This window comes from Thunnus thynnus, chromosome 23, assembly GCF_963924715.1.
Source record: "Thunnus thynnus chromosome 23, fThuThy2.1, whole genome shotgun sequence".
NCBI classification, from domain to species: Eukaryota; Metazoa; Chordata; class Actinopteri; order Scombriformes; family Scombridae; genus Thunnus; species Thunnus thynnus.
In genome coordinates, this window is record NC_089539.1 from 6,699,253 (window position 1) to 6,712,722 (window position 13,470).

The 13,470-nt window shown below is 41.7% G+C and overlaps 1 protein-coding gene across 2 annotated transcripts; it reads left to right on the plus strand.

Moving 5' to 3' along the window:
* Window positions 1-661: 661 nt before the first annotated feature.
* Window positions 662-12,440, plus strand: slc38a2 (solute carrier family 38 member 2). Of its 2 annotated transcripts, XM_067582078.1 has the most exons (17): window positions 676-764; window positions 902-995; window positions 2,249-2,365; window positions 2,507-2,588; window positions 2,685-2,800; window positions 4,701-4,774; window positions 4,876-4,968; window positions 5,387-5,462; window positions 7,119-7,201; window positions 7,407-7,465; window positions 7,954-8,121; window positions 8,226-8,305; window positions 8,478-8,578; window positions 9,629-9,753; window positions 9,849-9,993; window positions 10,090-10,187; window positions 10,506-12,440. In XM_067582078.1, the coding sequence occupies exons 3-17, from the start codon at window positions 2,250-2,252 to the stop codon at window positions 10,620-10,622; spliced, it is 1,533 nt and encodes a 510-aa protein (XP_067438179.1). In that variant the 5' UTR covers window positions 676-764; window positions 902-995; window position 2,249; the 3' UTR covers window positions 10,623-12,440. The 2 variants fall into 2 exon arrangements, with proteins under 2 accessions (XP_067438178.1, XP_067438179.1); XM_067582077.1 differs by having other exon boundaries at window positions 662-995.
* Window positions 12,441-13,470: the final 1,030 nt, after the last annotated feature.

Sequence of the window (13,470 nt, forward strand, 5' to 3'; positions counted from 1 at the left end):
TCAGACAGGGAGGTCTGCTTTGAAGCTCCATTCACTCACTGATCTGGACTGACACACATCAAGGCCACTTTGGGTCCATTTCACCTTCAAAAAGTGTCTGATCTATCTGTGGAATTCAACCAGGGAACGTTAACCTCATTCTAGGTTTTATTTAAAAAATAAAAAATAGATGAATAAATACACATAACACAAATCTGTAACTTCCAGTAGGATTGTTACAGTCATGTCATAACTAGTAGAAGCCCCGTAAACAGTCTCTATAGTGAGTTCATAGCAGCCGTACTGTATTGTAATACCTCTGTATAAAATACAATTATCATAAGGTGACTTCTGATATTGATGACAGAATCTTGTGACTGTGGTAACCATATCTCTATTCATTTTCTTAGTAATCTTCTGTGTGTTATTCCCGGATATTGTAAGGTGTACTACAGGCTTCCTGTGGTTTTCCAGGAGAGAGTCTCTGGGTCATTGTGTGCTCTGTTTGTATACAAACCCCACGTCACTGCTGAGAGTAAAAAGCCTCCTCCTCCACCACGACTCAAGCCTCTGCTCCACCCCTCGCTGCTCGCTCTCTCTCTCTCTCTCCTCCCCCCCTCCTCTCTCCCTCTCAGCTTCGGGCTGATGCAATGCTCATCTTTATAAAGGGTGAGTCCCCACCCCTCCTCCAGCAGAACAGGCTCTTCTTCTGTCCGAGCGCATCGCATCTCTGGGAATTTCGGTTGAATTAGAAATAAATCTAAATTCCTTACCTTTACGCATCGGTCGGTTTAATTCTAAGAGTATCTTCTTTTAATACTTGAACTGTCTAAGATAGTGTTTTGAATCAGATCCTGTCTGATAACAGGCCTATCCATTGATTGTTTTTTAAAAATATATTGTTCATATATATTTCCTGAAGGATCAGTCAGCTTTTGGAGTCGTTTTTGTCACTCAAATCGTCCGGACATCTGACTAGAAAGGATTTTACAGGCATCCTGCCACATCTTCAAAAGGTAAGAATGCCGGCAGCTTATCATTTACTCGAAAATTACCGGATGTAGGCGACACAGGCTTTGAAAGATAAGTCTGCGCTTTTAGATGCCAAGATTTCACCTTTTCTGGTTTCATTTTTACATAAATACCTCATTATCTGTCTTTAATTTGTATTTTGAGTCTCATTCAATTAGAATTAGCTGGGTTACCTGTTCTTATGGTCTAATCAGCCATTTAAATTTAAATATTTAAATATGTGAAGCTCTTGCAATGGAGCCAGAAATGCCCTTTCTTTCTGTTCTGAAAGGCCCGAGGCGTCATTTTCTTACCAGGTCAGCCTTAGTCCAAATAAATAAATAATAAGACAGTGTGACAGTGATGCTGCAGTGCTGGGCTGATGTCTGGAGGTGGCACGGGACTGTCACTGCCACACAGACAACTAAACACAGCCTAAATGTAAAAGGAAGTCATTTTAAAAAGCGGCTCTGTGTCTGTGTAATTTCAAAAAGCCTCTAATCATAACCCGTCTATGAATGAGAGCGCGAGCCTCTGCGCAAAATGGAGAGCCATGCCCATAAACGGGCAACACGTGCCATTGTTTCCATTGGAGCCGGCTGTGGAAATAATGCCATTAAAATGATCTGGGGTCTGTTTTTCTTGGCTGTTTGGATCTACATGTGCGCACTGTTCAGCCAAAAAGATGAATATTATATTTAGGATGTCATATTTGGAATATGCACGTGAATTGAAGCTTTTCCTCAGTGTCATCTCATTCTCTTTTAGTAAAGCCTTTAAAAATGTTGTGTGTGAGGAAAAAGACGCTGTCACACCCTGTTTTGATTTGGCTTTTCGAGTGATTTCGGAGGGAAATCTGCGCAAAGTCAGCAGCGCGTACTGCGGTTTTTTGTCATTCAGCGTCTATAGCGAGGCTGAGGTGATGTCGGGTGGACGCGGATACCGGTCTGGTATTTTTCCACTGCCGGTGCGTCACCCAGCAACCCCCCCCTCCCCCCTCCCCCCTCCCTTCTTCCCCCCTCCCTTCACTGAAAGTCACATGATGCAAGAAGGGCTGCGGCGCGCACTGCTCACTATAATATTGATTATTCTAAAGGGCGTGAACGCGCGCTGCTACAAATAATAATAATAAAAAAAAAACAGCTTAGGCGGGATGGATGTGACGCAGGGAGCAGAAATACGACAAAATAAATAAATCACACTTCAGAAAAATTACATCTGCTCTTTTTTTCTTCTTCTTCTGCTCTGAAATATACAGCATGAAACAGGCCACTGCCAAAACTGAGATGAACCGTTTGAACGTCTCTCATGAGGACGACAGCAGCAGCACCAACAGCAATGAATACCCTTACCCCAAGAAGCTCCCACTGAACGGGTGAGGCTGGCTTCAAAATATGTCTGAACACACAAAAATGTTTAAAAAAAAAAAAAAATTCTGAAAGACTAACTGCACACCCTACACGCTTAAATACATTTCTCTAAATTCTTCTTCTCTCTTTTTCATTTTCTTTTAAAGCCAATACTCTGATATAGATGCCGAGAGTCAAAACTTCCTCCCTGAACACAACCTGGGCAAGAAGAAGTATGAGACTGAATATGTAAGAGCTTATCTTGTCCTCCAACACATTTGTATTCAAACAGCTATATCAGTTTTTCCTCATTCCTTAACTGTGCATACCTTATTTTCTCTTCAGCACCAGGGCAATGCTTCCTTTGGCATGTCCGTCTTCAACCTGGGCAACGCCATCATGGGCAGTGGCATCCTGGGTCTGTCCTACGCCATGGCAAACACTGGCATCGCCCTGTTTGTGTAAGTATTTATCTATTCTACCCTACATAAAGCGTTGATTGGGTTCCGTTCCCATTTTACGTGCCGCATACAGAAGCAAAAACAACTGCGAAGCGCCTTTAAACAGAAGAGAAAGGCTCAGAAGTAATGCATGCTTTTGTTTTTCTAATGCGGGTGCAGCTGAGGCAGGTGTGGTTGTGTCTGTTGCAGCAAGGTTGCAGGCCATGATGTGTTGTAGCTCTGCAGGAGTTTTCCCGCCAGTGGTGTGTGTGTGTGTGTGTGTTCACTCTGCAGCCGCTCGACCCTGGGCTGCAGATTACGCCGGGGTCAAAAGTTTACAAATGCTCGACGTAGTTTTAAGTACTCGCTATCATGTTTGCTGTAGATAAAAACAGTGGAAAGAGTGTCCATTCTTAGTGGGAAAAATGGAAAAAAACGAAAAGTCTTTAACTGTGTTGATTATAAGATTCCATGAGAGCTCCCCCTATTGGTAATTTAGTACAATTTGAGATCACAATATGATAAGTTGTCGTTGGTGTCCTGTATAACACCACTTTTCCTTAGATCACACACAAATACCATCTAAAGAGGCCAAAGGTTTTACTACCACACTAGCAGCACCTTGCAGCACTGAGCCCCAATCAGCTTACTGTCTCTGAGATCCACTCATGAGCCTGACGCCAGCTGAAGAAACAGCAGGAGAATGCTTTTTTAAACAACGATAAGGTGTTTTTTTTCTCCGTAACACTGTCAGAATATGAATATATTTGCTTGTAGTTTGCTACAAGTCTCTTTGGGTACCTCACTCCACCTGATTGGCAATTTTATGTCAATTTACAAACACAGGGAGAGGCAGGAGAAGCAGCTTAGCCGAGCTAATCCTGCCGCATTTGGGCCAGAGTTATGTAAACGGAGAGTTAAAGTACACTCACAGGAGATCATGAATGGAGCAGAGAGCTGTTCACTGTCAGCCAGCGGCAGACCAATTTGAGCGCTGTTTTATCTGCCGGAAGTGGGGAATTGCAAAATAAAGCCTAACTGAAATGTATTTCTAGCAGTTTTCTGTCACTGATTGATGGAATCTGGCTGTGATTCAACCCACAGTATGTTAAGTTGTTGCATTTCGAAACACCACCTGGTGCTCATCTCGTCGGCATTTCCGACGCACATCTCTTGCAGAACAATCAGATTTTTCATAAAAGGTTATCCAAAGCATATATTTGTTGAATGGCAGTGTATGACGTGATAAGATATGAAAGATTAGGCGGGGAGGCGAGCGGATAGAGGATTAGAGCGGCTGGACGGTAGCACGACAGAAGGAAGCACAGGCCTCGAATGACCTGCAGATTAATTTTCACCTGTACTATTAATACCCCCGGCATACGGTGCTGGCTCTGCAGCGTACCCGGGGCGTTAAGAGGATCCCATGCTGGGGAACTTTTCGTCCTTTGCAACCCTGCTGATGTTGCTTTTAACTCACAGAACCTGCAGACCGTCGCTGCCTTCAAGGTCTTTGCTGATCCAGGCTGCAAAATGTTAGAAAATGCAGGTTTTTCCGCTACAGCAGATGCTTTTCCTACTTAGAGGAAATCTGCAGACTCGTGAGTCTCAACGGCAACATAGGAAAGCACCTCTGATTGTTGACACTTTTTAGTTTGGTCAAGTTAGCTACTCTTTGGGGGGGGTTTCTTAAAATGAGTATTGAAACTGAAATTTCTCTACAGATGCATCTGTCTGACCTTCACCTTAGCTAAATGTCAATGTGTTTGTTTACCACAGTCAGGAAATTTGTCATCGTGTTCAGTAGGAGTGTTCATTCTGTAGATTAGCACGTGTAACATCAAGGACCAGTTTCCCCTCTTCATTTCTGTGTTGTTTGCAAGTCAACGCACAGCTAAAGATCGCTCTCGTCTGTTTACAGGATTCTCCTCGTGGCCGTCGCCATCTTCTCCTTGTATTCTGTCCACTTGCTGCTGAAGACAGCCAATGAAGGAGGTGAGTCTGTTAGACAGTCATGCATCCAAACTTCATAATTGCTTCTGGAATTCATTGTCGAATCCTAACTCTTCCTTTCTTTGTGTATTTCCTCTTCAAAGGCGCGCTTGTGTACGAGCAGCTCGGTTACAAAGCCTTCGGCATGCCAGGGAAACTCGCCGCTTCCTGCTCCATCACCATGCAGAACATCGGAGGTGAGAGGCTTTTGCATTTTAACAGCCAATAAAAGGCGTAATTTCTTTTTTTAAGTATTACGTAACTACAATTGAACTACCTTCCCCTGTTTTCTATATTTATCCACCATGTGTTTATTCCAAAAGTTAAAACTCCGTCCCTCTGTGTCTAAACTGAGTGTATGGGAAAAAAAAAGGAAGGAAAACAGAAATCTTGGCTGATGGAAACCAGCATGTGTTTTCGGAATGTAGCCTAGCTTCCAGTAAAAACTTGACTCATTCTACAAGCACGCAACTTTTTTTCTTTCTATGGAACAACTCAACCCCTCACCAAATATTAGACATCACTATTTCTATAATAGAATTCCCTCATGGACATGACATGCCTTTTTTTGTTCAGATGAAAATATACTAACTGTAGTTGTTTTTGTCTTTTCAGCCATGTCAAGCTACCTCTACATTGTCAAGTACGAGCTGCCCATCGTCATTCAAGCCTTTACGGGATCCAGCAATGGGTGAGTGTTCAGACATTTTTTTTTGCTTCTGAACAGCAAATACGTTTTGGATCTCCTCCAGATCTGTAGAAGTAGATGTTTGTACACATTTCCAACAGTCAGAGTGCCTTTAAGGTGATATAGCTGTTTGATTTGACTGTTTTTAAAGGTACCCTGTGGAGCTTTTCTTGTAAACAAACACAGTTATGTTTGCATTTAGTGTTAGGGACCAAAAGGCACTGTGTGTTTTCTCGTGGCTTAATAAAGGTGTCCTCATACTCGTGCACCGTACAAACAAAATGTGGAGCCACTTGTAAAAACATTGCTCTGTAGAGCTACTAGTGGTCAAAAACTCAGAAGGGGGTCTCTTTAATTATCAGCATCCTAATAGGAAGTGTCATTTAAAGCTTCACAGTGATCAATGCAGGGTGTTTCTTTGGTTTACAGAAACTTATCATGACTAATTTATAGTATCACATTAGCCTTGAACTCTCCCAACAGTGACTACATTTCTAAGGAATTGGGTGGGCAGCTCATCAGAACTGGCTTCGGACAAAGTGACGAAGACAATTGATGAGATTTTATTGATTCAGATCTGCCCTGTAAAGTAGTTTTGAAATCAACCAAATGTCAATAGAGACTAGTTTACACACCTAAAGGGAGTGTTTGCATGAGAGCTGAAGAGCTGTATATCCATTCAAAGAATCAAAATCTTTAATTAGGTGTTGTAAAAGAAAGCTGGAACGCCTGGCAGAGACACTTCTAGGTGAAGTGGCATGTCAAGCAAAATGGCTGCTGGTTGTTTTTCAAGTGTGTCTGAGAAGGTGAAGCAGCGTCTTTGTCCTTGTGTCGGAGGAGAGCAGGGATGGAGGGGAGCGGGTGTTGCGTGGGGATGAAGGGAGGGGGGAGGATTCTGGACGTTTTCAAGGGACGGACAGTGCTCAGTCTCTCTGAGCGGCTCTTCAAAGAGCCCTTTTAGAAGACGGCAGCCGGTGCCGCATCGAGACGGAGCACAGGATGAGCTCACTGCGGCCGTGCTTCATGTTTAAAAAATTGATGTGGTTGGGCTCTTCTCAGTGCCGCTTTGTTAAATCTATTTCTGTGAGCGATGCAGTCATTCTGCACAGGCCACTTTGTGTCAGCTGACACGCAGATGTTGACAAGATCTGCCAGAACAGCAGCTGAGAAGTTTGATCAGGCCTGAAGCTGCAGATAATCATAGGATGTAGAAGAAAAGTGGATTTAATGGGATGTTTACTGCACAGAATTGTCAGTTTTAGAGCCAGTTAGTTTACTGTTGATGCTGGTTACTCAAGCAGTCTTTGGCTCGGAGAAAGATGAAGGTATATATGATCAAAGCTACTATAAGCTGAACTACAACTGAAACAAATGCAAAATCTTAAGTTGTAAACAGGAAGCTCTTATCTCATCAAATCTTTTTATCAGAAGGCCACAGAATAACTGTTTTTATGGGCTGAATAATACTCTCTGTGACAAGTAAGCTAAACTTGATGTGTAAAATTGATGGAGTGCCCCTTTAATATGAAGTTGCATAGAGTGATGATGAATGGTGAATTGATGATTGTCAATTAAAGGAAATTACACAGAGACCAGTAATCAATAGTTCATTGATGACTCAGTTTGACTGACGTTTTGTCCTGTCTTCCTGTGTTTCAGAGAATGGTACACTAACGGAGACTACCTGGTGTTATTGGTGTCATTCACCATTATCCTGCCCCTCTCACTGCTCAGGAACTTGGGTAAGCAGTGTGTGTGTGTGTGTGTGTGTGTGTGTGTGTGTGTGTTGTAAAATCGGATGCATTGGCCCATGCTTCCGCAGGGTTGCGTTTAAAGTCAGTGACGCACTTGCACATGTTCAGACCTCAAACGTTAAGTCTTTAAATGTTCACAGCTCGCTGATAAAAACAGTAGCTCATGTTTGTGTTTTGCTCCTCTTCCCCTCAGGTTACCTTGGTTACACCAGTGGTCTGTCCCTGCTCTGCATGGTGTTCTTTCTGATTGTGGTGAGTAAAATCTACCTCATTTCCTCACACACACATTAATGTGTTTCCTACACACCTCCTTTGGCACAAGTTTGCGTGTTGTTGCCAGATGAGTCTTAGTCAGAGAACACATTTCAGTGTTTCCATGAAATCTGTGGTTTCCTGCACATAAAACACTAGAACACAAACAGTTGTAATTGTGAAACTGAAATTTGGCTGCAGCTGTGGTGTTTTATATCACTGGATTTGGGAAAGTGTTTTTAAAGCAACCTTTCACAGTAGTTTGGTTACAGTGAGGTTTTTGTTTTCAATGACGATCTAAATGGTGAAAAAGGCTTTTCCACCAAGAACAAATTAAAATATCTACTGGATGTCAGCCCAAAATATCAGCTTTAAAATACCTTTAAAATGTCAGTGCAGCCCCTCAAAGACTCCTCAGTCCCACCATTTTTGAATATGACATCACAAAATCAGATCATAATCAAAAAAAATGTCTTCTGGTCCTCCAGGTGATCATCAAGAAGTTCCAGATCCCATGCCCTCTGCCTGTGGACGTCAACGCTCTGAACGAGACAATGATCAAAGTGCTGAACATGACCTTGGCCCCCCCCAACACCACCGCCGTAGACTACAGCGAGGACGCCTGCACGCCCAAATACTTTGTCTTTAACTCTCAGGTAAACCTCATCCACATGCCAAATTAAATTTTGCCCTAAAACTAATAACTCTTCTGTGATGTTTGGGTGTAAAACTTACAGTTTGATCTGTTTTTTTTCTGCAGACTGTCTATGCTGTTCCCATCCTGACCTTTGCCTTCGTGTGCCACCCGGCCATCCTGCCCATGTACGAGGAGCTCAAAGAGTAAGTGCTTTCATTTCATCATGTTCATCCGCACTACAAACCGCAGCTGTTTTCTTATCAGCATTTTCACATTTTTAAACTCAAGAGTTTAATCTCAGGGTTACAAAAAACAACAAAGATTACTGTGTCCTGGTGTCTAAATGAAACATTCCCTCCCTTTTCGCCCAAACAGCCGTTCCCGCAGAAAGATGCAGGGTGTTGCCAACGTGTCTTTCCTGGCCATGTTCATCATGTACCTGCTGGCAGCCCTCTTTGGATATCTGACCTTTAACGGTGAGTCTCTTTAACAGGGAAATATTTTCACTGAAAGTATGGTGGCAGACATCGGTTTCATTTTAAAGCTGATACCAAAATCCAGCTGGAATTTATCTAATTTCCTCAAAATAATTTTAAAATGGTGACTCAAGGGAGTTAGCTTCTTCTTTGTACATTTTTAAAGAGTTTTGGCACATTTTTGATGCCGTATAAACATCCAAGACAGATACCTAGCGAGGCAACAAAGAGTCAATCTTGCCAGTGTGGGTTTACAAGCGGTCATTATCCTTGAATACTGAATGTCAGAATGGATCAAACAACCAAAGTTTGGGGGAAATAACTTCAAAGTCCAAGTTAAATAGTGAGTATCCCATGTGGAACAAAATGCTCAGGACACAACTGCAGGCCTGTTATGTAAGACTGTGAAACACCCCACCTGATACAGCTGACCAACATGCCAGCATGTTTGTGTTCCTGTTTGTCATGGCATTGACACCAGCGCAAATGTACAGAAAATTTCCAGGAACTTCAAACCGGTTTATACAAGAGCATGATAGTAAGCAAAGCCTCCTCAACTGTCATGACAAAGCAGAACCTGGTGCGTAGTTAGTGCGTAGAGTCAGGGCATGTAGGGATTACAAAACAACTGTGACGTTTGTTCTAACCTGCTTGGTGGAGTTTGCCACCTTTAGAACACACGGTATGTGCCAGAAGGTATAAGCAATCTCAGGAAGGTCAGTTTTAAATCTATATGCATGAGGTAGAGTAGGTATTGCTCGCTTTGAGTGGTTGGAAGACTAGAAAGGTGCTAAATAGAGGCAACAAATCTGATAAAAATGCTCCAAAAATAGTGACATGTTTGGGCAACACATTTTGTTTCCATAGTAGACACAATAAAACTGTTTAAAGTGTCATGGATCCATTTTCAGTCAGCTAACCCCACTATCTCCAAATCTGACAGATAAGAAGCCTTCTACCCATCTACTGTTTTTACATATCACCTGTTCTGTTCAAAACCTTATGAGGGTCTATTTAGGTCTAAATGGTTTCTTCTGTCTTTCCACACAGTGCATGTGGAGGATGAGCTGCTGCACACCTACTCCAAGTACTACAAGTTTGACGTGCTGCTGCTGATCGTCCGTCTGGCCGTGCTGACCGCCGTCACCCTCACCGTCCCCGTGGTGCTCTTCCCTGTAAGTGTCAAAGACGTCGAGCTTGGATCTATCTTTTTGTCAGTAGAATTTAGTGAGTCATGAAGGATAACCTGTCTTTGTGTCTCTCTGTGTAGATTCGTACCTCTATCAACCAGCTCCTGTGCGCCACTAAGGAATTCAGCTGGGTGCGCCACACCATCATCACAGTGGTCCTGCTGGCCAGCACCAACGCCCTGGTCATCTTTGTCCCAGCCATCAAGGACATCTTCGGCTTCATTGGTGAGTGTCTGTGTTTAATATGTGTGATAATGTCATTAAAAAGCATCTCAAATAGAAATTCTTGTGACTAAAATGGCTAATTTCGTCCCTCACCAGGTTCATCTGCTGCTGCCATGCTCATCTTCATCCTACCCTCCGCTTTCTACATCAAACTGGTCAAGAAGGAGTCCATGAAGTCTGTGCAAAAGATTGGGGTAAGGGCTTTGTTGTTATACCTATAGCCATATTGTGGAGAATTAGCGAAAGTACCTGCTTTAAAATCACTAGAAAGCCGTCTGTAGAAGCCTTTAAGATTTTATTTTTAAAGTCAGTTTTAAGCAATACTTCGATAATTGTTTTTTGGGATATACAGTGTTTTGCTTTCTTGCTCAGAGTTAGGTAAGAAGATCAATACTCATGTCTGTGCAGAGAATGGTATTGATTTTCTCATCTAACTCTCAGCAAGAAGGTGAATATCACAAGTCACTCAAGGTGAACACATTGGCTAAATATGAAATTGTTTCCCTCTCTAGGCTACTGTTTTCCTGCTGTGCGGCTTCATGGTCATGATCGGCTGCATGAGCCTCATCGTCCTGAACTGGATCCACACCGCCTCTGCCAGCCCAGCGGGACATGACAACGGACACTAAACGCCACCTCTTCTGTCGCAGCCTGCCTGAAGTGGGGACTTCTCAGTGCTGGACTGCTACGAACGCGCAACCAACGAAGATCGAAACCTATTGTAAAAGAAGAAAAACACAAGAACTCACTTGATGCTCGGCTTTTACTTCCTGAGCAATAGACCATGCCATTCCAAGAGAATGTATCCGAACTTTGTACAGTATGCTGTTATAGGCCACAAAGATGGTGTTTTACTTGTTTTTTCTCTTTTTATTATAACTTTTTTCATTGTCATTTTTTGCTCGTTTTTACCCTTAATGTCTTTTTTTTTTTTTTTTTGTAGTTATGGTACAGCTGAAAACAAATATTCGAAGGTGCCTCAAATCAAAGATGACATAGTCGTAGAGTTCAAAATGCAGCTTACACTCAGGTTACGGTTTTATGTGTGTGCAAGTGTGGCTGTGACCTCAGAGCTCAGCAACAATAAATCCTGCTGAGAAAAGTACGTGAACCTCCCGAAGATTGACAAGAGGCAACAGACTTGAAAGTTTTATCCTCAAGGACAATTAAGTTCCTTCCATTAGTTTTTTTTTCCTTTTTTACTTTGCCAAAAATGTATTTGTAAAGCATCTTTGTATATTGAAAAGCACTTACTGTTCAGCACACTTGTGAAAAACCCCCCCCAGACATTTCAGTTTTCACAGGCTACTACACCGCCTATTCAGTATTTGTACCAAGGCTTTGTGACCTTGCTTATAGCGTCAGCTTTCCTTGTAAAACATAGTGTAAGTCAACAGAACCTGCCTTTTCAAACCCAACACTGGGAGCTGCAGAGTATCTCACAAGAGGACTCTTTCGAAACTGTATTTACTCTTTATAACCTGCTGAAGATCTTGTTGGAATAGTGTGTGCAGCAACGACACTACTGCTTCGAGACCTGGAGGCCGCCAAGCCCCCAGTTCCACCACCCCACGCAGGGGCGGGGGAAACTTAAATTTTTTTCTTTATGGGAGAATACTTTGAATTTGACCACATGCAGTGGTTGTAATATACCTGTTAAACTTGCAAAAAAACCCTAAAATGTCAGGTGTGTTCTTAACCACCTACAACCAAACATGTCAAGAGAGCCTCTGTTACAATATCTTGAGTGTTTTTGCGTATGGTTGCGCAGTTTTCTGCTTTCGAAATGTTTCACAATGAAGAACTTGAGAGCTTGATGCGGACTTCTTTCCCGTCAGGTTGTGAGCCTGTCATCTGACGGTGCACTGTGCTTCCAACACTAACTTAACACATCACCAAACTGTTATTGTCCAACATCTATTTATGGAAGACCGTGAAATCAATGTAATTTAATCTATTTTACTATATTTATATAATATTGTATGTATATATATATGTATATATATCTATTGAGTTCAACTGTATATATGCTTTGTTTTGTTTGGACTTTTTTTTTTTTACAATAATGCATTGGAGCTGTAAAACAAAAATGAAAAAACCCCAAGCTGGTGAATTTGTAATATTGAATTTCCTCAGATAATTAGGAGCTTCAACTGTTCATCGGCGTTAAGACTGACTGTATTATCCTTCTGTGTTGATTCTGTGAAAACAATTTTACTTGTGGAAGCCACTGATACAGCAGCAGCAGTCTTGTGTCCTTTTTGACCCCTGAACACACACCCAGATCAGCAAAATGTTCTTACGCACATCTTGGTTGGAGAGTACGTCAGCCATCTCTTGACCTCAGGAGCAAAGAGGGCTTTGCCCGCCAGTGTTACACTCTTGTTTCAATGAAACACTATGTATATCCTGTAATTAGTGTCCAATTAAAATCAAAAGAGAATCTATGACATGGCCTTGTTGGTGTTTTTGTGTCCTGTGTCAGCTTCTTTTCATGTGAGCAGAGTTGATGATTGTGGTTTATGAGGACCCAGAGTTCAAACTGGTCTGCTGGATTTGTATGAGTTTCTGGAGACTGTGTAGTGCAAGGGAACATTTGACATGTGGGGAAAATCTAATTTGGGTAAAGACCTAAGACAGCAGAAGCCCTGCATTATGAAGCTAACAGGGACGTTCACACATCTGGTCATATGTCTGTCTGAATGATAGTCAACCTCAGCAGAGGCCACTAGGGGGCCCTATGGTTTGGGGGGTGGATGATTTTAAATTTCTCCTTTGGAGAACATAAGAAAGAGAAAAATAACAAATCCTTCCTATTTTTCATTGTCGCCTCAATCTAGTTTACAGTTTCTGCCAGAAGACATACAACTTAAGGCCTTTAATATAGCTTTGAGCTCCTAGTATTAAACTGATACATTAGTGGGTTGTTTTTTTTAATAAAATATAGGATCCTTTTCTGAACTATCTTGGACCAAAGAAATCAGACACAATAGTTGAAGGACTGTCTGGACCCATGGTCTGGACTTGCCTGGAGAGCCATGAAGGACTAAATTGACATATCTACATGAATTTGAATAAGTACAGTTGCATAAAGACATGTGAAATGTATCACTTATATATCATGTAGCTGACTGTTGATTTATTTAGTTGTTGTATTTATTTTCAAAGTCATTATATGATGCAATTGAGTTTAATTTTTTTTTTAATTTATGTTTAGTTTTTAATTTTTCTTCCTTGTGTTTGATGCTGGACTTAAGTGCTCTCTGGTTTTCCTGGACAGTATTGATATATTGATGTAAAAGTTATTAGAACAAATAAATTAAAAATATATAAATACATTACTGTTGTAACACATATATAGTTAAAGATACTAATGACAAGCTGAATAAACTGTATAAGTAGTGACTATAGAGGTAAATAAATGACTTGTGTTAAAGCGAAACAGCATTTTTTATCCTCTTTACTTTTCCTCTTTCA

What these genes read in the sequence shown, in the direction of transcription:
- slc38a2 (XM_067582077.1), top strand. Translation starts at nt 2,250, where the DNA reads ATGAAACAGGCCACTGCCAAAACTGAGATGAACCGTTTGAACGTCTCT. An exon ending in CACCATGCAGAACATCGGAG is followed by an intron (nt 4,969 to 5,386) that starts GTGAGAGGCTTT and finishes TTGTCTTTTCAG; the next exon opens with CCATGTCAAGCTACCTCTAC. An exon ending in TTTACGGGATCCAGCAATGG is followed by an intron (nt 5,463 to 7,118) that starts GTGAGTGTTCAG and finishes CCTGTGTTTCAG; the next exon opens with AGAATGGTACACTAACGGAG.